Below are 24,542 nucleotides of genomic sequence, written 5' to 3'. Positions count from 1 at the left end.
TGCTGCTGGTTGAAGACATCAGCTGTAACATTGACCACTGCTGCTGGTTGAAGACATCACCTGTAACATGGCCCATTGCTGCTGGTTGAAGACATCACCTGTAACATTGACCACTGCTGCTGGTTGAAGACATCACCTGTAACATGGCCCATTGCTGCTGGTTGAAGACATCACCTGTAACATTGACCACTGCTGCTGGTTGAAGACATCACCTGTAACATGGCCCATTGCTGCTGGTTGAAGACATCACCTGTAACATTGACCACTGCTGCTGGTTGAAGACATCACCTGTAACATGGCCCATTGCTGCTGGTTGAAGACATCACCTGTAACATGGCCCATTGCTGCTGGTTGATGACATCATCTGTAACATTGACCACTGCTGCTGGTTGAAGACATCACCTGGAACATGGCCCATTGCTGCTGGTTGATGACATCATCTGTAACATTGACCACTGCTGCTGGTTGAAGACATCACCTGTAACATGGCCCATTGCTGCTGGTTGAAGACATCACCTGTAACATTGACCACTGCTGCTGGTTGAAGACATCACCTGTAACATTGACCACTGCTGCTGGTTGAAGACATCACCTGTAACATTGACCACTGCTGCTGGTTGAAGACATCACCTGTAACATGGCCCACTGCTGCTGGTTGAAGACATCACCTGTAACATGGCCCATTGCTGCTGGTTGAAGACATCACCTGTAACATTGACCACTGCTGCTGGTTGAAGACATCACCTGTAACATTGACCACTGCTGCTGGTTGAAAACATCACCTGTAACATTGACCACTGCTGCTGGTTGAAGACATCACCTGTAACATTGACCACTGCTGCTGGTTGAAGACATCAGATGGCTTCTAAAAGGACCAGAATGTTACAGTAGAGGATGATGATGATGATGATGATGATGGTGATGTTGATTATGGTGATGGTGATGATGGCAATGACAAAGAGAATACTTAAAAAAAAATCTTAAACCGTTATTCTTGGTCATCTGTGTTATATTGCACTAGTACTACTGCAATATTCAAACTTCAGGGACCATGGATTGTTTTGCCCAGTAACTGTTATGAAAGTCTCAAAGTGTCCTACCCAGGCTAGAACTCACTCATTAACAGTGTTCAACCTTGGATGTCACCCCATCCGTCTCAGGCATCTGTCTCTATTACTGCAGCACAGGTTTGCTGTCCTTCTTAATTAGACAACAGCTTCATCAATGTCTCTCTCTCTCTCTCTCTCTCTGTGTGTGTGTGTGTATCTGTCTCTCTTTCTGTCTCTCTACTATGACTCGCTCTCTCTCTCTCTCTCTCTCTCTCTCTCTCTCTCTCTTTCTCTCTCCCTCTCTTTCTCTCTTATACTCTCTCCCTCACTCTCTTCCCTCCCTCTGTGTGTGTTTATCTGTCTCTTCTCTTTCTGTCTCTCTACTATGATTCGCTCTCTCTTACACTCTCTCCCTCTTTCTCCCTTACTCTCTCTCCCTCCCTCTTTCTCCCTTACTCTCTCTCTCTCTCTCTCCCTCTCTTTCTCTCTCTCTCTCTCTCTCTCTCTCTGTGTTTATCTGTCTCTCTTTCTGTCTCTCTACTATGACTCGCTCTCTCTCTCTCTTACACTCTCTTTCTCTCTTACACTCCCTCCCTCCCTCACTGCCTCTCTCTCTCTCTCTCTCTCTCTCTCTCTCTCCCTCCTCTTCCTCTTCCTTCTCTCCTGACAGGGGACATCATCTGGTACCGCTGTCATCCTGGCTTCACCCTGGTGGGGAGTGAGATCCTGACATGCAGACTGGGGGAGAGACTTCAGATGGATGGTCCTCCTCCCACATGTCAAGGTGTGCGTGTGTGCCTGCGTTCATTCGTTTTGCGGATGTGTGCGCGAGTGCGTGCCTGCATGCTTGCGCATGTGTGTGTTTTGTTTGTGGCAGCTGTAATTAAAACGGTTTAGTCATTAGGTGTGTTGTTGTGATGCGTTCCGCCCACCTCTGTCACAGCCCCTTGTGATTCCAGTTTTCTATTCCAGTTCTGTTTCTGTGTCGTCCATCTCACTGTGTTTAATGGACTAAACAGCTGTTGTCATTAATATATTATGGTGCCATATTTCTCTCCGGCATCCCATGGGTCATCTGGGGGTCTGGGGGACCACTGAATAAATTACAGGTACCCCTAGCATCCATTTGGTCTCCTGTTATGTGCCCATCCAGTGCAATGCCCAGCCCATGATGTGAGGTTTGACTCTACTGGAGTAATCCTGAGTCCAGGCTACCCTGACAGCTACCCCAACCTGCAGATGTGTATCTGGACAATCAATGTAGAGAAGGGCTACAACATCACCCTGTACTTCGAGTCCTTCCAGACCGAGAGGGAGTTCGACATCCTAGAAGTCTTTGATGGTAGCTATAGTAGCGTTACACTAGCCTGGTGCCACAACTGTTTGTGCTATCTTGCCAACTCATGACAGTGGAAACATATATGGGACCAGGCTAGCATCACAAACTGTCATGTTTTTAAAACACGTCTGCTTTTGGCTCAGATTTGTATTGTTTTGAAACTGTCTTCTTGTGCTGCAATGGCATTGTAAATGTAATCTTCAGAAATTGGGCATTAAAAGGCTGGATGTTTTTGGTATTGAATGCAAGGCCTACAAATCTTTATATGACCACACTTTTGATGAATGCATCATCATTACAATGTGAAGCAACCACAATACCACTGAACAGATTTAGATTAATGCTGAAATGTCTCAAACGCCTTTGTGACAAACAGTGGTCAGCAGCCCCTCTTCGTTCTGGGTCATTGATGTAGCCCTGTGGATGGATGATTTACTCCACAAATACATTCTTCCACAATCTGACTTATTGTTGGCATCCTCTCTTCCTTCCTTCCTTCCTTCCCCTTCCTTCCTTCCTTCCTTCCTTCCGTCCTTCCTTCCTTCCTTCCTCTCCTCTCCTCTCCTCTCCTCCCCAAATCTACCTCTCTCACCCCCCCTCTCTCTCTACAGGCCCAAGTACTAACAGCCAGACTCTGGCCACCTTCAGCGGTGACGTCTCCGCGCCCTTCAACATCACTACGACCGGCCACCAGCTCACACTGCGCTGGTCTTCTGACCACGGAACTAACAAGAAGGGCTTCCGTATCCGCTATGTTGGTGAGTATCAAAGTATGTATCCATTTAAATCACTCCTTTTCACTTGCACGTTTACGTCTTTTGAGAGTGAGAAATCCAGAGGGTGGGTGGGTGCGTGTGCGTGTGTGAGAGAGTGGAAGAATAACAACAACGTGGCTACAGCATGTTTTGTAGCTACTCTAAAAACTTGCATGTGGAATATTGTGATTGTACTCAATATTAGTTAAGTGGTAATGCTAAGTGATTATGCCAATATATCCTTCAAACACCAGCTTCGAGGACATTATCACTTTTATACAGTCGGTTGCCAACATATACAAATAATGATTGACATATTGTCATTCAAAAATGTATTTTGATTTATTTATTCATACTATTTCATTCTTAAGATAAGTCCAGGTCGTTCGTTCTATTAGTTCAGTTGTCAGAGACGCGACCCAGTCGTTAAGTGTTTTTGTAAATTAAATCAACCCTGTGTGTCGTAAACAAATATACTAACATGTATTTACAAAACAAATATTTGTTTGTTCTGTTGTTATGATGGCTGGCAACATTCTTATCCCTTGTTTGCTAGCTAGCCAACTTCGGCTAACACAGTCACGTCAAACAGTGCAGCCAGAATAACAGAAAAGTAGGTGTATTTGCGTTTAAGCTGTTTTCTAGTGATTTTTGGGGGGGATACATCCATATCAATGAGCTGATGATGTGCAATTTCTCCTTGCATAGAACATTTATTATTTTGCCAGGACACTGTTGTTCAGAGGAGCTAGCCAGCTACACAGCTAATACAATCACTTCAAACTGAAGCAGGAATGATAGCAAACTGCATTTTGTGTTTTTCTATTGACATTTCTTTGTATCTACATTAGGAAAATATTCAGAACCCTTTTTCCACATTTTGTTAAGTTACAGCCTTTTTCTAAACTGGATTAAATACATTTGTGTTCCTCATCAATCTACACACACTACCCCATAATGACAAAGTGAAAATATATATATATATATTTTTTTGCTAATGTATTGCAAATAAATAACAGAAATACCTTATTAATATAAATATTCAGACCCATTACTATAAACCTCAAAATTTATCTCAGGTGCATCCTGTTTCCATTGATCATCCTTGATGTTTCTACGACTTGATTGGAGTCCACCTGTGGTAAATTCAAATGATTTAACATGATTTGGAAAGGCACACGCTTGTCACTATAAGGTCCCACCATGAGGGCGAAGGAATTGTCCGTAGAGTTCTGGGACAGGATTGTATTGAGGCACAGATCTGGGGAAGGGTACCAACACATATCTGCAACATTGAAGGTCCCCAGGAACACAGTGGCCTCCATCATTCTTAAATGGAAGAAGTTTGGAACCACCAAGACTCTTCCTAGAGCTGGCCGCTCGGCCAAACTGAGCAAGCGGGGGAGAAGGAGGGAGATGACCAAGAACCCGATGGTCACTCTGACAGAGCTCCAGAGTTCATCTGTGGAGATGGGAGAACCTTCCAGAAGGACAACTCTGCAGCACTCCACCAATCAGGCCTTTATGGTAGAGTGGCCAAACGGAAGCCAGGCGGAAGCCACTCCACCAAAAGGCTCCTAAAGGACACTAACCATGAGAAACAAGATTCTCTGGTCTGATGAAACCAAGATTGAACTCTTTGGCCTGAATGCCAAGCGTCATGTCTGGAGAAAAACTGTCACCATCCCTACGGTGAAGCATGGTGGTGGCAGCATCATGCTGTGGGGATGTTTTTCAGCGGCTGGGACTGGGAGACTACTCAGGATCAAGGGAAAGATGAACAGAGCAAAGTACAGAGAGATCCTTGATGAAAACCTGCTCTAGAGCGCTCAGGACCTCAGACTGGGGTGAAGGTTCACCTTCCAACAGGACAACGACCCTAAGCACACAGCCAAGACAACACAGGAGTGGCTTTGGGGCAAGTCTCTGAATGTCCTTGAGTGGCACAGCCAGAGCCCAGACTTGAACCCGATTGAACATCTCTGGAGAGACCTGAAAATAGCTGTGCAGCGACGCTCCCCATCCAACCTGACTGAGCTTGAGAGGATCTGCAGAGAAGAGAGAAACTCCCCAAATACAGGTGTGCCAAGCTTGTAGCATCATACCCACAAAGACTCGAGGCTGTTATCGCCGCCAAAGGTGATTCAACAAAGTACTGAGTAAAGGGTCTGAATACATATGAAAATTCGTTGTTTTTTTTAAATGATACATTTGCTAACATTTCAAAAAAAATGTTTTTGCTTTTTCATTATGGGTTATTGTGTGTAGGTTGGTGAGGGAAAAACTCCATTTAATACATTTTAGAATAAAGCTGTAACGTAGCAAAATGTGTAAAAATCAAGGGGTCTGAATACTTTCTGAATGCACTGTATCTATTACATTTGATTAATTTATCATCCATTTATCATCAATTTTATTCATCCATACAAATTATGCTGATTCATGATTTCGACTGGCTGAGAAAAGCTGCCAGCCTGTCTGTCTCGTCCCGAATCCCGACATGTTCCTTACTATGGGACAGCTGGAGATCGATATTGAAACAATGTTGCAAATGTCAGAGAGATAGACAGCAAGGCTTATAAAAATCTGCGCTGTTGAAAATCAAATGCTAGTCTAAAAGAAATGGGAGATCATATCTAGATGGTTTTTATAGTGGAGATCAAGTTTATAAATTGCCTGGCTGGACTGATGTGACAGTGGATTGGGCAGTCAGATGGAATCGTGAGTAGGCATTTCAACGTCATAGCCTTAGCCGATGGTAACTTGTGGAATAGATACCGGCTAGAACGCAGTTTTAACCAATCAGCATCCAGGATTAGACCCACCCGTTGTATAATTAAGCCATAATGTCTGAGAACCCAGGAATTATCGTGTGACAACTCCCAACAAGGGCTGTTCTGAGTCCCGAGGCTGGTTGGTGACAGCCAGTGCTTTCCTCTTTTTTTGGCAGAGAACGTGAAGTCCACTCACATCATTGCTAGCTAAAATGGCACTCCAGCACTTTCTGTTCTCCATGTTAGGGGCTGCCAATAACTCTTGAGTGATGTCTCACATCGATGGCCACTCGCAGCCATTATTTCCCTTGCCTCAAGGCCTCCAACTGTTGCAAACCAAATAATAGCATGGAAAACTAATGTGTGGATGCTTTTTTCCCGACGGAGATGAGGTTTATGAATTTCCTGGCTGGGCTGCGGGACAGTGGAATTATGAGATGAATACGTCAATGGTATTTTGCGGCAGTTGTTGTCCCACAACTCCCACATATCAATTAATCAGCCTCCAGGATCCAAACAACCCGTTTTTTAATAATCAATGTGTGTCTGTCTTACCATGGGGTATTGAAAAATGTATAATGTGCAGAATATTGTTGCATGTGAATACACACTGTCAGTGAGGTCAGCCCACATTTTCAGCACAACCGTTGAGGTACAGAGACCAGCACAGTAAATAGATTGTGCTCTAAGCTATGCGTTCATTCTCTGACTGGTTAAAACCATGGGCCTAGTGCCACTACAGATGTCAGTGGAGATGACAGCCAGGGCCTGGGGAGCCTAAACAGCCACAGAGCTGGGTCTCCACCACACTACACACTTTGCTGACTGGCCAGAGCAGAGCAGGCGGGCAAGCCAGGGACAGACGGGGTCAAGTGTTGGTCAGAGCAGTTGGTCAGAGCTGTGACAGCCAGCCTGTCCCTAATGGACCAATGTGTAAGCTGTGACAGCCAGCCTGTCCCTAATGACTCAATGTGTGACACAGTGTGAGAAGCTATAGTAGTAGTAGTGACACAGCAGACTGTAGTTCTAGGACTATAGCTTGTGAGGAACAAGGCTATACCAGAACGATCTATTTAAAGACTTGGGCCATTGAGGTTTCTGCATTATGATACATTTACATGACACTACATGTTAGCGACTCATTAACATTACATAGGAAATATTTTAGTAATGCTATGTTACTGAATGTCTACAATTAGAACGATATTCAACATTCTAGAAGTTGGCCCAATTCTCTAAACATATGTTTGTGGACTATACTAAGGCCAGGTAAGACTGAACAGGCCCAGGGTAGGTAAGACTGAACAGGTCCAGAGTAGGTAAGACTGAACAGGCCCAGGGTAAGTAAGACTGAACAGGCTCAGGGTAAGTAAGACTGAACAGGTCCAGAGTAGGTAAGACTGAACAGGCCCAGGGTAGGTAAGACTGAACAGGCCCAGAGTAGGTAAGACTGAACAGGCCCAGGGTAGGTAAGACTGAACAGGCCCAGGGTAGGTAAGACTGAACAGGCCCAGGGTAGGTAAGACTGAACAGGCCCAGGGTAAGTAAGACTGAACAGGCCCAGGGTAGGTAAGACTGAACAGGCCCAGGGTAGGTAAGACTGAACAGGCCCAGAGTAGGTAAGACTGAACAGGCCCAGGGTAGGTAAGACTGAACAGGCCCAGGGTAAGTAAGACTGAACAGGCCCAGGGTAGGTAAGACTGAACAGGCCCAGGGTAGGTAAGACTGAACAGGCCCAGAGTAGGTAAGACTGAACAGGCCCAGAGTAGGTAAGACTGAACAGGCCCAGGGTAGGTAAGACTGAACAGGCCCAGGGTAGGTAAGACTGAACAGGCCCAGGGTAGGTAAGACTGAACAGGCCCAGGGTAGGTAAGACTGAACAGGCCCAGAGTAGGTAAGACTGAACAGGCCCAGAGTAGGTAAGACTGAACAGGCCCAGGGTAGGTAAGACTGAACAGGCCCAGGGTAAGTAAGACTGAACAGGCCCAGGGTAGGTAAGACTGAACAGGCCCAGGGTAGGTAAGACTGAACAGGCCCAGAGTAGGTAAGACTGAACAGGCCCAGAGTAGGTAAGACTGAACAGGCCCAGGGTAGGTAAGACTGAACAGGCCCAGGGTAGGTAAGACTGACCAGGCCCAGGGTAGGTAAGACTGAACAGGCCCAGGGTAGGTAAGACTGAACAGGCCCAGAGTAGGTAAGACTGAACAGGCCCAGAGTAGGTAAGACTGAACAGGCCCAGGGTAGGTAAGACTGAACAGGCCCAGGGTAGGTAAGACTGAACAGGCCCAGGGTAGGTAAGACTGAACAGGCCCAGAGTAAGTAAGACTGAACAGGCCCAGAGTAGGTAAGACTGAACAGGCCCAGGGTAGGTAAGACTGAACAGGCCCAGAGTAGGTAAGACTGAACAGGCCCAGGGTAGGTAAGACTGAACAGGCCCAGAGTAGGTAAGACTGAACAGGCCCAGAGTAGGTAAGACTGAACAGGCCCAGAGTAGGTAAGACTGAACAGGCCCAGGGTAGGTAAGACTGAACAGGCCCAGGGTAGGTAAGACTGAACAGGCCCAGGGTGGTAAGACTGAACAGGCCCAGAGTAGGTAAGACTGAACAGGCCCAGGGTGGTAAGACTGAACAGGCCCAGGGTAGGTAAGACTGAACAGGCCCAGGGTAGGTAAGACTGAACAGGCCCAGGGTGGTAAGACTGAACAGGCCCAGGGTAGGTAAGACTGAACAGGCCCAGAGTAGGTAAGACTGAACAGGCCCAGGGTGGTAAGACTGAACAGGCCCAGGGTAGGTAAGACTGAACAGGCCCAGGGTAGGTAAGACTGAACAGGCCCAGAGTGGTAAGACTGAACAGGCCCAGGGTAGGTAAGACTGAACAGGCCCAGGGTAGGTAAGACTGAACAGGCCCAGAGTAGGTAAGACTGAACAGGCCCAGGGTAGGTCAGACTCAACAGGCCCAGAGTAGGTAAGACTGAACAGGCCCAGGGTAGGTAAGACTGAACAGGCCCAGGGTAGGTAAGACTGAACAGGCCCAGGCCAGGTAAGACTGAACAGGCCCAGGGTAGGTAAGACTGAACAGGCCCAGGGTAGGTAAGACTGAACAGGCCCAGGGTGGTAAGACTGAACAGGCCCAGGGTAGGTAAGACTGAACAGGCCCAGGGTAGGTAAGACTGAACAGGCCCAGGGTGGTAAGACTGAACAGGCCCAGGGTAGGTAAGACTGAACAGGCCCAGGGTAGGTAAGACTGAACAGGCCCAGAGTGGTAAGACTGAACAGGCCCAGGGTAGGTAAGACTGAACAGGCCCAGGGTAGGTAAGACTGAACAGGCCCAGGGTGGTAAGACTGAACAGGCCCAGGGTAGGTCAGACTGAACACTCCCAGGGTAAGTAAGCATTTCATGCTAGATTCTACACCTGTTGTATTTGATGCATGTGACAAATAACATTTGATTTGATACTTCAGTCACTATTTCTATCAGAGAAACAGACTAGAAATCACAATCATAATTGTTTGTGGTGTTAGCGAAGCGGCAATGAATAGTATAGTCTAGTGCTTATTCTGTTTTCAAAGGAGAAGTTGTTCTTGAGCTGCTAAAAATCTCTGCCTCATTGTGTTTGTTTTGTTGTAGGTAACCCAGTTTCATTTCTGAGACTTTTTCCAAATGAAATAATAACGTCCATTGTGAAAATGACTCCCTGCCTTGGAAATTGCTGGTATCTCATAACATGGAGTCATGCAGCTGGGAGAACTAGTCATTTGGCACTCAGTATGTGCACCAGGAGATTTGCTGGGGGATAACTTCCTCGCTTGTTAAAGTATGCAAGAGATTTGGGGTAAATCTGCTTTGAAGTGTTGTGACGCTCAAGCTAAAGTCAAGCATCTCTCTCTCTCTCTCCCTTCCATCTCTCCCTGGCTCTATCTCTGGCTGTTTATGTCTGTCTGTCTGTCTGCTTGTCTGTCTGTCTGTCTGTCTGTCTGTCTGTCTGTCTGTCTCTCGCTCTTTCTTTCTATCCCTTTCCTTAAGTTTGGGTCAGTCACCGGGGTCAGGTATTCTGCCACTATGTACTCTCTGTTTAGGCCGAAATAGCATTCTAGTTTTGTAGTTTTTTTTGTACAATCTTTCCAATGTGTCAAGTAATTATCTTTCTGTTTTCTCATGATTTGGTTGAGTCTAATTGTGTTGCTGTCCTGGGGCTCTGTGGGGTGTGTTTGTGTTTGTGAACAGAGGCCCAGAACCAGCTTACTTGGAGACTCTTCTCCAGGTTAATCTCTCTGTAGGTGATGGCTTTGTTAAGGAAGGTTTGGGAATCGCTTCCTTTTTGGTGGTTGTAGAATTTAACGTCTCTTTTCTGGATTTTCATAATTAGCGGGTATCGGCCTAATTCCGCTCTGCCATCATTATTTGGTGTTTTACGTTGCACACATAAAACAGAATTCTGCATGTAGAGTCTCAATTTGGTATTTGTCCCATTTAGTGAATTCTTGGTTGGTGAGCGGACCCCAGACCTCACAACCATAAAGGGCAGTGGGTTCTATAACTGATTCAAGTATTTTTAGCCAGATCTTAATTGGTATGTCGAATTTTATGTTCCTTTTGATGGCATAGAAGGCCCTTCTGGCCTTGTCTCTCAGATCTTTCACAGCTTTGTGGAAGTTACCTGTGGCGCTGATGTCACGTGTGCTCCCTCTCCGGCCTCTAGGTCGTTATGGCGCACACCTGTCACCATCATTACGCGGACCTGTGTGTCGTCAGACTCACCTGGACTCCATCACTTCCCTGATTACCTTTCCTATATATGCCACTCCCTTTGGTTCCTTCCCCAGGCGTCAGTGTTTCTGTTTCATGTCTGTGTGGTGTCAGTGTTTCATGTCTGTGTGGTGTCAGTGTTTCATGTCTGTGTGGTGTTAGTGTTTCATGTCTGTGTGGTGTTAGTGTTTCATGTCTGTGTGGTGTCAGTGTTTCATGTCTGTGTGGTGTCAGTGTTTCATGTCTGTGTGGTGTCAGTGTTTCATGTCTGTGTGGTGTCAGTGTTTCATGTCTGTGTGGTGTCAGTGTTTCATGTCTGTGTGGTGTTAGTGTTTCATGTCTGTGTGGTGTTAGTGTTTCATGTCTGTGTTGTGTGGTGTCAGTGTTTCATGTCTGTGTGGTGTCAGTGTTTCATGTCTGTGTGGTGTCAGTGTTTCATGTCTGTGTGGTGTCAGTGTTTCATGTCTGTGTGGTGTCAGTGTTTCATGTCTGTGTGGTGTCAGTGTTTCATGTCTGTGTGGTGTCAGTGTTTCATGTCTGTGTGGTGTCAGTGTTCATGTCTGTGTGGTGTCAGTGTTTCATGTCTGTGTGGTGTCAGTGTTTCATGTCTGTGTGGTGTCAGTGTTTCATGTCTGTGTGGTGTCAGTGTTTCATGTCTGTGTGGTGTCAGTGTTTCATGTCTGTGTGGTGTCAGTGTTTCATGTCTGTGTGGTGTCAGTGTTTCATGTCTGTGTGGTGTCAGTGTTTCATGTCTGTGTGGTGTCAGTGTTTCATGTCTGTGTGGTGTCAGTGTTTCATGTCTGTGTGGTGTCAGTGTTTCATGTCTGTGTGGTGTCAGTGTTTCATGTCTGTGTGGTGTCAGTGTTTCATGTCTGTGTGGTGTTAGTGTTTCATGTCTGTGTGGTGTCAGTGTTTCATGTCTGTGTGGTGTCAGTGTTTCATGTCTGTGTGGTGTTAGTGTTTCATGTCTGTGTGGTGTTAGTGTTTCATGTCTGTGTGGTGTCAGTGTTTCATGTCTGTGTGGTGTCAGTGTTTCATGTCTGTGTGGTGTCAGTGTTTCATGTCTGTGTGGTGTTAGTGTTTCATGTCTGTGTGGTGTCAGTGTTTCATGTCTGTGCGGTGTCAGTGTTTCATGTCTGTGCGGTGTCAGTGTTTCATGTCTGTGTGGTGTCAGTGTTTCATGTCTGTGTGGTGTCAGTGTTTCATGTCTGTGTGGTGTCAGTGTTTCATGTCTGTGTGGTGTCAGTGTTTCATGTCTGTGTGGTGTCAGTGTTTCATGTCTGTGTGGTGTCAGTGTTTCATGTCTGTGTGGTGTTAGTGTTTCATGTCTGTGTGGTGTCAGTGTTTCATGTCTGTGTGGTGTCAGTGTTTCATGTCTGTGTGGTGTTAGTGTTTCATGTCTGTGTGGTGTTAGTGTTTCATGTCTGTGTGGTGTCAGTGTTTCATGTCTGTGTGGTGTCAGTGTTTCATGTCTGTGTGGTGTCAGTGTTTCATGTCTGTGTGGTGTTAGTGTTTCATGTCTGTGTGGTGTCAGTGTTTCATGTCTGTGCGGTGTCAGTGTTTCATGTCTGTGTGGTGTCAGTATTTCATGTCTGTGTGGTGTCAGTGTTTCATGTCTGTGTGGTGTCAGTGTTTCATGTCTGTGTGGTGTCAGTGTTTCATGTCTGTGTGGTGTTAGTGTTTCATGTTCTGTATTATTTTCTGTTTATTTTATTAAAACACTCACGCCCTGAACTTGCTTCCCGACTCTCAGTGCACATCGTTACAGCTGATGTTTAGGCCAAATTATGTATAGTTTTTTGTGTGCTCTAGGACAACGGTGTCTAGATGGAATTTGTGGTCTTGGCGACTGGACCTTTTTTGGAACACCATTATTTTGGTCTTACTGAGATTTACTGTCAGGGCCCAGGTCTGGCAGAATCTGTGCAGAAGATCTAGGTGCTGCTATAGGCCCTCCTTGGTTGGTAACAGAAGCACCAGATCATCAGCAAACAATAGACATTGGACTTCAGATTCTAGAAGGCTGAGGCCGGGTGCTGCAGACTGTTCTAGTGCCCTCGCCAATTTGTTGATGTATATGTTGAAGAGGGTGTGGATCAAGCTGCATCCCTGTCTCACCCCACGGCCCTGTGGAAAGAAATGTGTGTTGTTTGCCAATATTAACTGTAGACTTGTTTGTGTACATGGATTTTATAATGTATGTATTCCCCCAACACCACTTTCCATCAATTTGTATAGCAGACCATCATGCCAAATTGAGTTGAAGGCTTTTTTGAAATCAACAAAGCATGAGAAGACTTTGCCTTTGTTTTGGTTTGTTGGTTTGTTTGTCAATTAGGGTGTGCAGGGTGAATATGTGGTCTGTAGTATGATAATTTGGTAAAAAGCCAATTTGACATTTGCTCAGTACATTGTTTTCACTGAGGAAATGTACACGTCTGCTGTTAATGATAATGCAGAGGATTTTCAGAAGGTTGCTGTTGATGTATATCCCACAGTAGTTATTGGGGTCAAATTTGTCTCCACTTTTGTGGATTGGGGTGATCAGTCCTTGGTTCCAAATATTGGGGAAGATGCCAGAGCTAAGGATGATGTTAAAGAGTTTTAGTATAGCCAATTGGGATTTATTGTCTGTATATTTTATCATTTCATTGGGGATACCATCAACACTACAGGCCTTTTTGGGTTGGAGGGTTTTTATTTTGTCCTGTAGTTTATTCAACGACGTATTTGGAGAATCCAGTGGATTCTGGTTCTTTTGTTTCTGTTTGTTCTTTGTTATAGAGCCAAAAAGGTTGGAGAAGTGGTTTGCCCATACATCTCCATATTGGATAGATAACTCTTTGTGTTTGTTTAGTGTGTTACAATTTCCCAGAAATGGTTGGATTCTTCAATTACATTGAGCTGATTTCTGACATGCTTTTCCTTCTTTTTCGTAGTGTATTTCTGTATTGTTTTAGTGATTCACCATAGTGAAGGCGTAGACTCAGATTTTATGGGTCTCTATGTTTTTGGTTGGACAGGTTTCTCAATTTCTTTCTTAGGTTTTTGCATTCTTCATAAAACAATTGTCAGTGTTAATTTTCTTCAGTTTTCTGTTTGACATTTTTAGATTTGATAGGGAAGCTGAGAGGTCAAACATACTGTTTAGGTTTTCTACTGCCAAGTTTACACCTTCACTATTACAGTGGAACATTTTGTCCAGGAAGTTGTCTAAAAGGGATTGAATTTGTTGTCTAATTGTTTTTTGGTAGGTTTCCACACTACATTCCTTCCATCTAGCATTTCTTAATATTACTCACTTCCTTTTGCTTTGATGCCTCATGATTGAGTATTGCTCTGTTCAAGTAGACTGATTTTTGCTGTGGTCTGACAGGGGTGTCAGTTGGCTGACTGTGAAAGCTCTGAGAGACTTGCTCTGAGAGGTTGAGGGCAGTGATAAAGTAGTCTACAGTACTACTGCCAAGAGATGATCTATATGTGTACCTACCATAGGAGTCCCCTTGAAGCCCTTGAAGCCTACCATTGACATGTACATGTACATACCCAGCGTGCTGCAGGAGTTGTGACCTGTTTTTGTTGATTATGTTGTGCCTAAGGGGGCATATGGGGGAGGGAATGCTGTCACCTCCAAGTAGGTGTTTGTCCCCCTGTGTGCTGAGGGTGTCAGGTTCTTGTCCTGTTCTGGCATTTAGGTCGCTACAGACTAGTACATGTCCCTGGGCCTAGAAATGATTGTTTTACCCCTCCAGGATGGAGAACCTATCTTCATTAAAGTATGGGGATTCTAGTGGGGGGATATAGGTAGCACACAGGAGGACATTTTTCTTCTTCTTAAGATCATTTCCTTTTGAATTTCTAGCCAAATGTCAAGTGTTCCTGTTTTGATTAATTTAATGGAGTGAGTTAGGTCTGCTCTATACCAAGTTGGCATACCCCCCGAGTCACTTCCCAGTTTCACACCTGGTAGTTTGGTGGATGGGACTACCAGCTCTCTGTAACCTAGAGGGCAACCAGTGGGTCCGTCTCCTCTATACCATGTCTCTTGTAGGATGTCAATGTCTGTATTTCCAGGTGAAGTCCAGGGTCCTGGATACTGGATATTGGATATATATTGGATATTCCAGGATGAGATATCTAACCCTCCCCCTCTTTATCCCCTCCCCTTTATCTATCCCTCTCCATCTCTCTCTCTCGCTCGCTCTCTCTCACTCTCTCTCTCAATTCAATGGGCTTTATTGGCATGGGAAATATATGTTTACATTGTCAAAGCAAGTGAAATAGATAATAAACAAAAGTGAAATCTATCAAAAATGAACAGTAAACATTACACTCCCAAATTTCAAATGTCCTATTATAGCTATGTACAGTGTTATAATGATGTGCAAATAGTTAAAGTACAAAAGGGAAAATGAATAAAGATAAATATGGGTTGGCAGGTAGCCTAGTGGTTAGAGCCAGGTAGCCTAGTGGTTAGAGCCAGGTAGCCTAGTGGTTAGAGGAGGCAGGTAGCCTAGTGGTTAGAGGAGGCAGGTAGCCTAGTGGTTAGAGGAGGCAGGTAGCCTAGTGGTTAGAGGAGGCAGGTAGCCTAGTGGTTAGAGGAGGCAGGTAGCCTAGTGGTTAGAGGAGGCAGGTAGCCTAGTGGTTAGAGGAGGCAGGTAGCCTAGTGGTTAGAGGAGGCAGGTAGCCTAGTGGTTAGAGGAGGCAGGTAGCCTAGTGGTTAGAGGAGGCAGGTAGCCTAGTGGGTAGAGGAGGCAGGTAGCCTAGTGGTTAGAGGAGGCAGGTAGCCTAGTGGGTAGAGGAGGCAGGTAGCCTAGTGGGTAGAGGAGGCAGGTAGCCTAGTGGTTAGAGCGTTGGACTGGGTAACCAAAAGGTTGCTGGATTGAATCCCTGAGCTGACAAGGTAAAAATCTGTCCTTTTGCCCCTGAACAAGGCAGTTAATCCACTGTTCACTGGTAGGCTGTCATTGTAAATAAGAATTTGTTCTTAACTGGCTTGCCTAGTTAAATAAAGGTTAAATTAAAAATATGTCTCTTCTGTAAGCATGGCTTTCCTCCTCTTCTTTAATCTTCCTCAGTGAGATTACATTCTGAGTCTACATCCCTTAGTGAAACCCCTGACCATTGTTCACACACAATCAGGACAGTGTGTTTACTGTAGCTGTGTGCTCGGTGTTAGTTTAAATATGTATCTGAGTTAATAAGGCTTGAATTAATAATACCTAGAAGTCAGCACTTGCTGTGTGAACTAGAATTCACCCTCTCGGATGTGGTTTGACTTTGCCCTCCTACTGTGGTTTATGAAAGTGAAAAGTCAAGGTACACAATAGTTATTCTGACTGCTCAGTCGATGGAAATCAGAATGATTCCTGTATTGATTTCAACGGAAGGTGAGTGGAGGGCGAGCAGAGCGCTTTATAGTGCATTCAGATAGTGATCAAATAGAGAACACATCACATTTTAGCTGGTGAAGTTTTCAAAATCTCATCGTATCAATGCCAGAAAGAGTGTTATTTATGTAACTGTATGATGCATGTACTGTATATGTGTGGGGAAATTACATTTAAAAAAATAACAAATGAATGCCCCACATCTAGTTGAAATACTATAAAGATGCTCTGTGTTGTTACATTAGTACCAGTAGTACTAGATCAGAGTCTTATATTACAGTAATAAGGCTCTGGTTATAACTACCAGCTTACTGATCTAGTGTGTGTGTGTGTGTGTGTGTGTGTGTGTGTGTGTGTGTGTGTGTGTGTGTGTGTGTGTGTGTGTGTGTGTGTGTGTGTGTGTGTGTTTTTTTGTGTGTGTCTCCCTCCAGCCCTGTACTGCAGCACCCCTGACTCGCCCCTGCAGGGGTCCATCAGCAGCCAGACTGGAGGTCACCTCAACAGCCTGGTCCGCTGGGCCTGTGACCGGGGATACCGCCTCATAGGGAACAGTACGGCCGTGTGCAGGAAGAACCCCTACGGATACTTCGCCTGGGACTCCCCCGTTCCGGCTTGCCAAGGTGAGATCAGGGTGTTATAGGGCAAGGGGAAGGGTGGAAAGGGGCAAGGATAGTTCTTAACTGTCAATCTAATGTGGACAGATGTTTTACAGTTAAAGCAGTGAATTATTAACAGTCAGCCACATGTCGTTGAAATGCTTTAGATCACTATGATATGCTGCAGTACCACTAGCAGTATTGTCCCTGATCAGGAACCAGATATTAATAAAGCTTCCTAAATTAAAAAGCTGTCCTATTTTAGTCACGACTCATGAGTTGAATTGCTCAATACTATACTACTACAATTTGACTATAATTTTCCAGGAATATAATTCTCATCCTGTTGTATGTACTAGTGTGTCACATATAAGAGGTCCATTTCCATTGTAGCTACTCAACACCTATCTACCTCCAGCTAGTTTTTTCTACATGAAATGTGAGAGCCAGAATAGAAATAAATGTCCCCTATTTTCCTGTAAAAAAAAAAAAAGACTGGTTTTGTCTAAAGCTCCACTCAGTGATTTAATGTGATTTGATGCCACCTTACTGTCAGGTGACAGAGGCTCGAGGGACACTAAAATGGAGTGACACCCATAATATGACTTACGTTGCTGTGTTTACACAGGCAGCCCAATTCAGATTTGATTTCATTAATTGGTCTTTTGACCAATCAAATCAGCTCTGAAAAAGACCGATGTGAAAATATCGTATGTGATTGGCCGTCCTCATAATATAAGGAGACCATATGGTCTTGATGATTAAATCTAGATCTTGACAATATTTTTACACTGACAACAAGTTCAAATACCAATAGTGGATGTATATCCAAACAGACAGATACTAACCTCCGGGTTAGTTCTGAGCGGCACCTTACGCTTCGATCACACCGACAGTGTCCGTGTGAAAAATAGTACGCAGCATCATCTGGATATATATGCAACAAAAGTTCAACATTCATCTTCTGCTACCATTTCTGTCAAGCAGTCTACACATACAGTTAGATGCATACGTTAGATAAATCCTAAGTATGCACCACACAGAACGCACTGCAACTGCCTCTGCGACGCAACGCTGCAAGGTGAAATAAATAAATGAAAGGTAAACACAGGGCTTCATTGGAAATGAATGTCATTCTGGTGTACCAAAAATGCAATGACGCTGTCGGTGTGATTGAACCGTCATTTAAATGTATGTAGTTCTGTCCTTAAAACCTGTTGAGGACAGACGTTCCGCTAGTGGAACCCCGTTCCGCCTGCGGAACCCCTAGCCAACAGCCAATGGCATCGCACGGCACGAAATACAAAACCAACTAAAGCACCACAATTCAATTTTCTCAAACAATCAACTATTTTACACCATTTTAAAGATAAGACTCTCCTTTATCTAACCACATTGTCCGATTTCAAAAAGGCTTTACAGCGAAAGCAAAACATTAGATTATGTTAGGAGAGTACATAGACACAAATAATCACACAGACATTTTCCAAGCAAGCATATATGTCACATAAACCCAAACCACAGCTAAATGCAGCACTAACCTTTGATGATCTTCATCAGATGACACACCTAGGACATTATGTTATACAATACATGCATGTTTTGTTCAATCAAGTTCATATTTATATCAAAAACCAGCTTTTTACATTAGCATGTGATGTTCAGAACTAGCATACCCACCGCAAACTTCCGGTGAATTTACTAAATTACTCATGATAAACGTTCACAAAATACATAATTATTTTAAGAATTATAGATACAATGCAATCGCGGTGTCAGATTTTAAAATAGCTTTTTGGCAAAAGCACATTTTGCAATATTCTGGGTACATAGCTCGTCCATCACGGCTAGCTATTTTGGCACCCACCAAGTTTGGGACAACCTAAACTCAGAATGGCTATTAGAAAAATTTGATTACCTTTGCTGTTCTTCGTCAGAATGCACTCCCAGGACTTCTACTTCAACAACAAATGTTGTTTTGGTTCCAAATAATCCATAGTTATATTCAAATAGCTCCGTTCTGTTCGTGCGTTGAGGTCAGTATCCGAAGGGTGACGCGCGAGCACATTTCGTGACCAAAAAAATCTAAATATTCCATTACCGTACTTAGAAGCATGTCAAATGCTGTTTAAAATCATGCTACTAATTTATGCTATTTTTCTCGTAAAATAGCGACAATATTCCAACCGGGCAACGTTGTATTCATTCAAAGGCTGAAAGAAAAAAATGTAGTCTCGTGACCGCGCATCTCCAGTGTCACTGTCCCCAGGCTGACCACTTACAAATTCTCCTGCTGTTCTTCGCCCAGAGACAGCAGACACCTCATTCCACTTTCTGGCGGCTTTAGAGAGCCAATGAAGCCTTAGAAAATGTCACGTTACAGCACAGATGCTGTATTTTTGAAAGAGATGGAACAGAAGGATAACAAATTGTCAGACAGGGCACTTCCTATATGGAATCTTCTCAGGTTTTGGCCTGCCATATGAGTTCTGTTATACTCACAGACACCATTCAAACAGTTTTAGAAACTTTAGAGTGTTTTCCATCCAAATCTACTATTTATATGCATATTCTAGTTTCTGGGCAGGAGTAGTAAGCAGATTAATTCGGGTACGTTTTTTATCCGGTCGTGAAAATACTGCCACCTATCCCAAAGAAGGTTAAGCTCTTCTTGTCTAGTGATGTTCTGTATTATGTCATTCTGTATTATGTTTTATGTTCTGTGTGGACCCCAGGAAGAGTAGATGCTGCTTTTGCAACAGCTAATGGGGATCCTGATAAAATACCTAATGTGCACTACTTTTGAGCAGAGCCTTATGGGTAACGCACTATAAAGGTAGGGGAATAGGGAGCCAATTGAGACGCAGCCTCCATAGTATTCCAAACTGATTGGAGAGAAAGAGAGAGAAAATATAAGGATGGGTCTAATCATATTCTGTTAGCTAGTGGGGAGTATGCTAAAACCTTATGTAAAAAAAATGACTGAATGTTTTTTGACTGTAGGAGTGACACTCACCAGAGAGTAGGTGGCAGAAAGAAACTGAATAGTTTCACATTTTCCTTAGCAGAGAAACACACACACACACACACATACACACGCATACATACACACACATACACACACAGCATAGTTATAATCTCCTCAGAGCCTCTGTTTGTTTTTGCTTACTCTTTCACTTTATAATTATCATTCACTTCTCCAGCTTTTCCCACAACAATATACCTATTGTTATAGCAGGAAGAAATTATGCCATTCCCCTTATTCAGAATGACTTCCGACATACGCTGAGTGACATAGAGGTGTTCCTAATGTTTTGTACGTTCAGTGTCTACAGCCACAATTCCTTGTTTGTTTGTGTGTTTGGAAGAAGGTCCCCGCCCCCCAAAAATCTACACGGTGGAAAAACTAAAATAACTCGTACACTTCCACCTCTGCTTGAAAGGGGACGAAGTTATTTTCTTTTCAACCTTGTCTGTGTGTTTGTTTTGGTTTCTTTATCGCTATCAAAAAATGTTTTTCTGTGTCTCTGTAAATCAGTTCATATAAGGTGATCCTTTGTCACTGTGTAAAGATTGAGTGGCCATTACTTTGTCAGTAGATAGTCAGTGCGGGTTGAGTGAGCAGCGTGTTAATGTGTGGAAGTTGTGTCAATGCTGTCTGTGTGTTAGAAGATGAAGGAACAGGAAGAGAATCAGTATCATTATATGGTCTCTGTGTGTTAGAAGATGAAGGAACAGGAAGAGAATCAGTATCGTTATATGGTCTCTGTGTGTTAGAAGATGATTGAACAGGAAGAGAATCAGTATCATTATATGGTCTCTGTGTGTTAGAAGATGAAGGAACAGGAAGAGAATCAGTATCATTATATGGTCTCTGTGTGTTAGAAGATGAAGGAACAGGAAGAGAATCAGTATCATTATATGGTCTCTGTGTGTTAGAAGATGAAGGAACAGGAAGAGAATCAGTATCATTATATGGTCTCTGTGTGTTAGAAGATGAAGGAACAGGAAGAGAATCAGTATCATTATATGGTCTCTGTGTGTTAGAAGATGAAGGAACAGGAAGAGAATCAGTATCATTATATGGTCTCTGTGTGTTAGAAGATGAAGGAACAGGAAGAGAATCAGTATCGTTATATGGTCTCTGTGTGTTAGAAGATGAAGGAACAGGAAGAGAATCAGTATCGTTATATGGTCTCTGTGTGTTAGAAGATGAAGGAACAGGAAGAGAATCAGTATCATTATATGGTCTCTGTGTGTTAGAAGATGAAGGAACAGGAAGAGAATCAGTATCATTATATGGTCTCTGTGTGTTAGAAGATGAAGGAACAGGAAGAGAATCAGTATCATTATATGGTCTCTGTGTGTTAGAAGAATATGTGGAAGCAGAATCAATGTTCCTCACTGTACTGACAGTCTGTCTATAGTGGTATAGTCAGTGGGTCTTTGTGTGAGTAGTGTTACTTTATCTCTCTGACCAATGTCGTCAGCAGGCCTTTGTGTTGAAACGGTTTGTGTTGATCTCCTTGTGTGAGTTGTGTACTGTTGGTGTGTGTGTGAGAGACTGTCTGTTATTTGAGTGCTCTGTATGTGTGAGTTTATCTATGTGTGTGAGACTGATTTGAGGGCGTGGTGTGAATAGTGCAATAACCCTGAGTGTAATTCCTTTGATAAATAACCCTGAGTGAAATTCCTTTGATAAATAACCCTGAGTGTAATTCCTTTGATAAATAACCCTGAGTGTAATTCCTTTGATAAATAACCCTGAGTGAAATTCCTTTGATAAATAACCCTGAGTGTAATTCCTTTGATAAATAACCCTGAGTGTAATTCCTTTGAGCAGAATAAGTGCTGACACGCCTCTCTTCCTCTCCTCCTGTATCCTCCTCCTCCCCTGGTCTCCCGTCCTCTGGTCTCCCCTCCTCTGGTCTCCTCTCCTTTCCTGGTCTCCCCTCCTCCTCTCCTGGTCTCTCCTCCTCTCCACTGGTCTCCCCTCCCTTTCCCCTGGTCTCCCATCCTCCTCTCCCATCCTCCTCCCCTGGTCGCCCCTCCTCCTCCCCTCTCATCCTCCTCCCCTGGTCTCCCCTCCTCGCCCCTCCTCCTCCCCTGGGCGCCCCTCCTCCTCCTCTCCCCACCTCTCCCCTGGTCTACCCCATGGCAGCGGTGTCCTGCGGGGTGCCCAAGGCGCCGTTGAACGGAGGAGTGCTAACGGTGGACTACTCAGTGGGCACACACGTGACCTACTTCTGCAATGACGGCTACCGCCTGTCCTCCAAAGAGCTGACCAGCGCCGTCTGCCAGCCGGACGGCACCTGGAGCAACCACAACAAGATCCCCCGTTGTTCAGGTAGCTAACGTTAGGCTAGGAAGCTAGTGAGGGGGGGGTGTATGAGGGCATTTGTGCGCGCTGCCCAGGTAGCTAACGTTAGGCTAGGAGGTTAGTCCAGCAGCTGGGACAGGTAAAGCAGGGGCAGAGAGTATATTTGTGTGTATGCGTGACTGTAATTGTGAGTGTGTATGTGTGTGTGTTTGTGCGTTCACCTCACAGCTCCCATGAGGTCAATTACTTCCCTATTAAAATAAGTTCCCCCCTCGAAGGCAATCCCTCACTTATTCATTAGTCTGTATTTTGTCAAAACATGAAGTTATTTCCCGTTAAGATGGCTGTTTAAAATGCCTGGCTGCCTCACAAAGCAGCGCAAATGGAGGTCAACAGTTAACACAGAAAATAATACAATAGTAATGGAGAACTGTGTGGGAAGGAATCAGAGGTTATGCCAATTATCTTCTGACAGTAAGTCGCTCTGGATAATAATGCCTGCTGTGTGTGCGCATGCACGCGTGTGTGACTGTGCCTGTGAACCTGTGTGTGTGTGTGTGTGTGTGTGTGTGTGTGATAGTGGTGGTGTGTCCAAGCATCGGCTCCTTCTCTCTGGAACACGGGAGGTGGAGGATCGTGAACGGCTCCCACTATGAGTACAGGACCAAGATTATCTTCAACTGTGACCCGGGCTACTACCGCCTAGGCCCCGCCCACATCCAGTGCACGGCCAACGGCGTGTGGAGTTGGAGGAATGAAAGGCCTCACTGCCAGAGTGAGTAAAGGGCGGACAATAATTTATATTTTTACCTGGGACTTTTTACACCATCTCCATGTCAGAAGCATGTTGTGTTTATGCTGTGTGCCTAAGGCGTATTGCATGTCTATGTCATGATTAGCAATTTCACTTAGCAAATGGGACTTTACACATGAAGCATGTTGTGTTAAGTTTGCTTCATTTTGCTACAGTCTGCTCTAGGGAGTGTTGAATGTTTGTCCAACCTTGAGCAGAATCCTAAGATTGGTATGTGATATTTTGACCCCAAATAGTCAATAATGAGACAGATAGGTGAGATAGAGACGTCTTTGAGATGTTAATTAAAAGTAGTATCATTTGCAGGTGTGCTTGGATGTGGATGTGGGAGGATAGTGAATGCACTAGACTTGACCACATAGATTTTTATGGTTTCAATTTTTCCAAAACAGAAATAAACAAACAGAATCCCAGGCCACCTCCAACCTCCCTTTACCTCCTCTCCCTTTACCTCTCTCCTCTTCCTTTACCAACTCTCCTCTCCTCTCCCTTTACCTCTTCTCCTCTCCCTTTACCTCCTCTCCCTTTACCTCCTCTCCCTTGACCTCCTCTCCCTTTACCTCCTCTCCTCTCCCTTTACCTCCTCTCCTCTCCCTTTACCTCCTCTCCTCTCCCTTTACCTCCTCTCCTCTCCCTTTACCTCCTCTCCCTTTACCTCCTCTCCCTTTACCTCCTCTCCTCTCCCTTTACCTCCTCTCCTCTCCCTTTACCAACTCTCCTCTCCCTTTACCTCCTCTCCTCTCCCTTTACCTCTCTCCTCTCCCTTTACCAACTCTCCTCTCCCTTTACCTCCTCTCCTCTTCCTTTACCTCCTCTCCTCTCCCTTTACCTCCTCTCCTCTTCCTTTACCTCCTCTCCCTTTATCACTTCTCCTCTCCCTTTACCTCCTCTCCTCTCCCTTTACCTCCTCTCCTCTTCCTTTACCTCCTCTCCCTTTATCACTTCTCCTCTCCCTTTACCTCCTATCCCTTTACGTCCTCTCCCTTTACCTCCACTCTCGTCTCCCTTTACCTCCTCTCCTCTCTCCTCTCCCTTTACCTCCTCTCCCCACCCTTTACCTCCACTCCACTCTTCCTCTCTTCTCTCCCTTCTCCTCTCCTGTCCCTCCTCCCTTCCCTTCTCCTCCTCTCCGCTCCATCCTCTCCTCTCTCCTCTCCTCTCTGCACCTCCTCTCTCTTCTCCCCTACCTTGTCTCCTCTCCTGTTCCAAGGATCCCAAAAACCAAATAATATGACTCACCTTCACTTACAAATACCACAGAAACAGTTGACAGATCAATTAAAACTTGGCAAAAATAGCTTCGATTGAATTACCATTTGAACTGTAAGGGATCAGCCTGTGTCTTATTTATTAACCAAGAATACAAAGAATTGTTATACTCAACTCTGAGAGTGGTTTGAGACAATATCTCTCATATGTTTGTTTATGCCATTGGTTTGTGAGCTGGGAGATGATGTCTCTGTTATTGTCTGTGTCACAGTCATTTCCTGTGGAGACCTCCCTGGCCCGCCCAATGGGAAGAAGATTGGTACGCAGATGACCTTCGGGGCGACCGCCATCTTCATGTGTGACGCAGGGTTCATGCTGGTGGGCTCTACCGTGAGAGAATGTCTCCCCTCTGGACTGTGGAGTGGGCAGGAGACGCGCTGCTTGGGTAAAACAACCTATTTGTTCCCCACATCTCTGTTCTCTGTCTTTGTGTGAAACAACCAAGTCATTCTCCAGACTCTGAGAGAATGTTAAGATTATTTAGAGTTAT

At 44.6% G+C, this 24,542-nt stretch overlaps 1 protein-coding gene across 1 annotated transcript in view; it reads left to right on the top strand.

Moving 5' to 3' along the window:
* LOC115174068 (CUB and sushi domain-containing protein 3) overlaps positions 1-24,542 on the top strand; it is a gene marked incomplete in the record, with an annotated part of 716,433 nt that overhangs the window by 596,485 nt on the left and 95,406 nt on the right. The window contains 7 exon segments of the mRNA XM_029732731.1: positions 1,720-1,833; positions 2,203-2,391; positions 3,000-3,146; positions 16,485-16,673; positions 21,811-21,996; positions 22,550-22,744; positions 24,264-24,437. Of these exon segments, the coding sequence (XP_029588591.1) occupies positions 1,720-1,833; positions 2,203-2,391; positions 3,000-3,146; positions 16,485-16,673; positions 21,811-21,996; positions 22,550-22,744; positions 24,264-24,437 (1,194 nt within the window).

This window comes from Salmo trutta, chromosome 34 (genome assembly GCF_901001165.1).
Source record: "Salmo trutta chromosome 34, fSalTru1.1, whole genome shotgun sequence".
Classification (NCBI taxonomy): domain Eukaryota; kingdom Metazoa; phylum Chordata; class Actinopteri; order Salmoniformes; family Salmonidae; genus Salmo; species Salmo trutta.
Note: the sequence above shows the minus strand (reverse complement) of the source record. Positions and strands in the feature narration are given on the sequence as shown.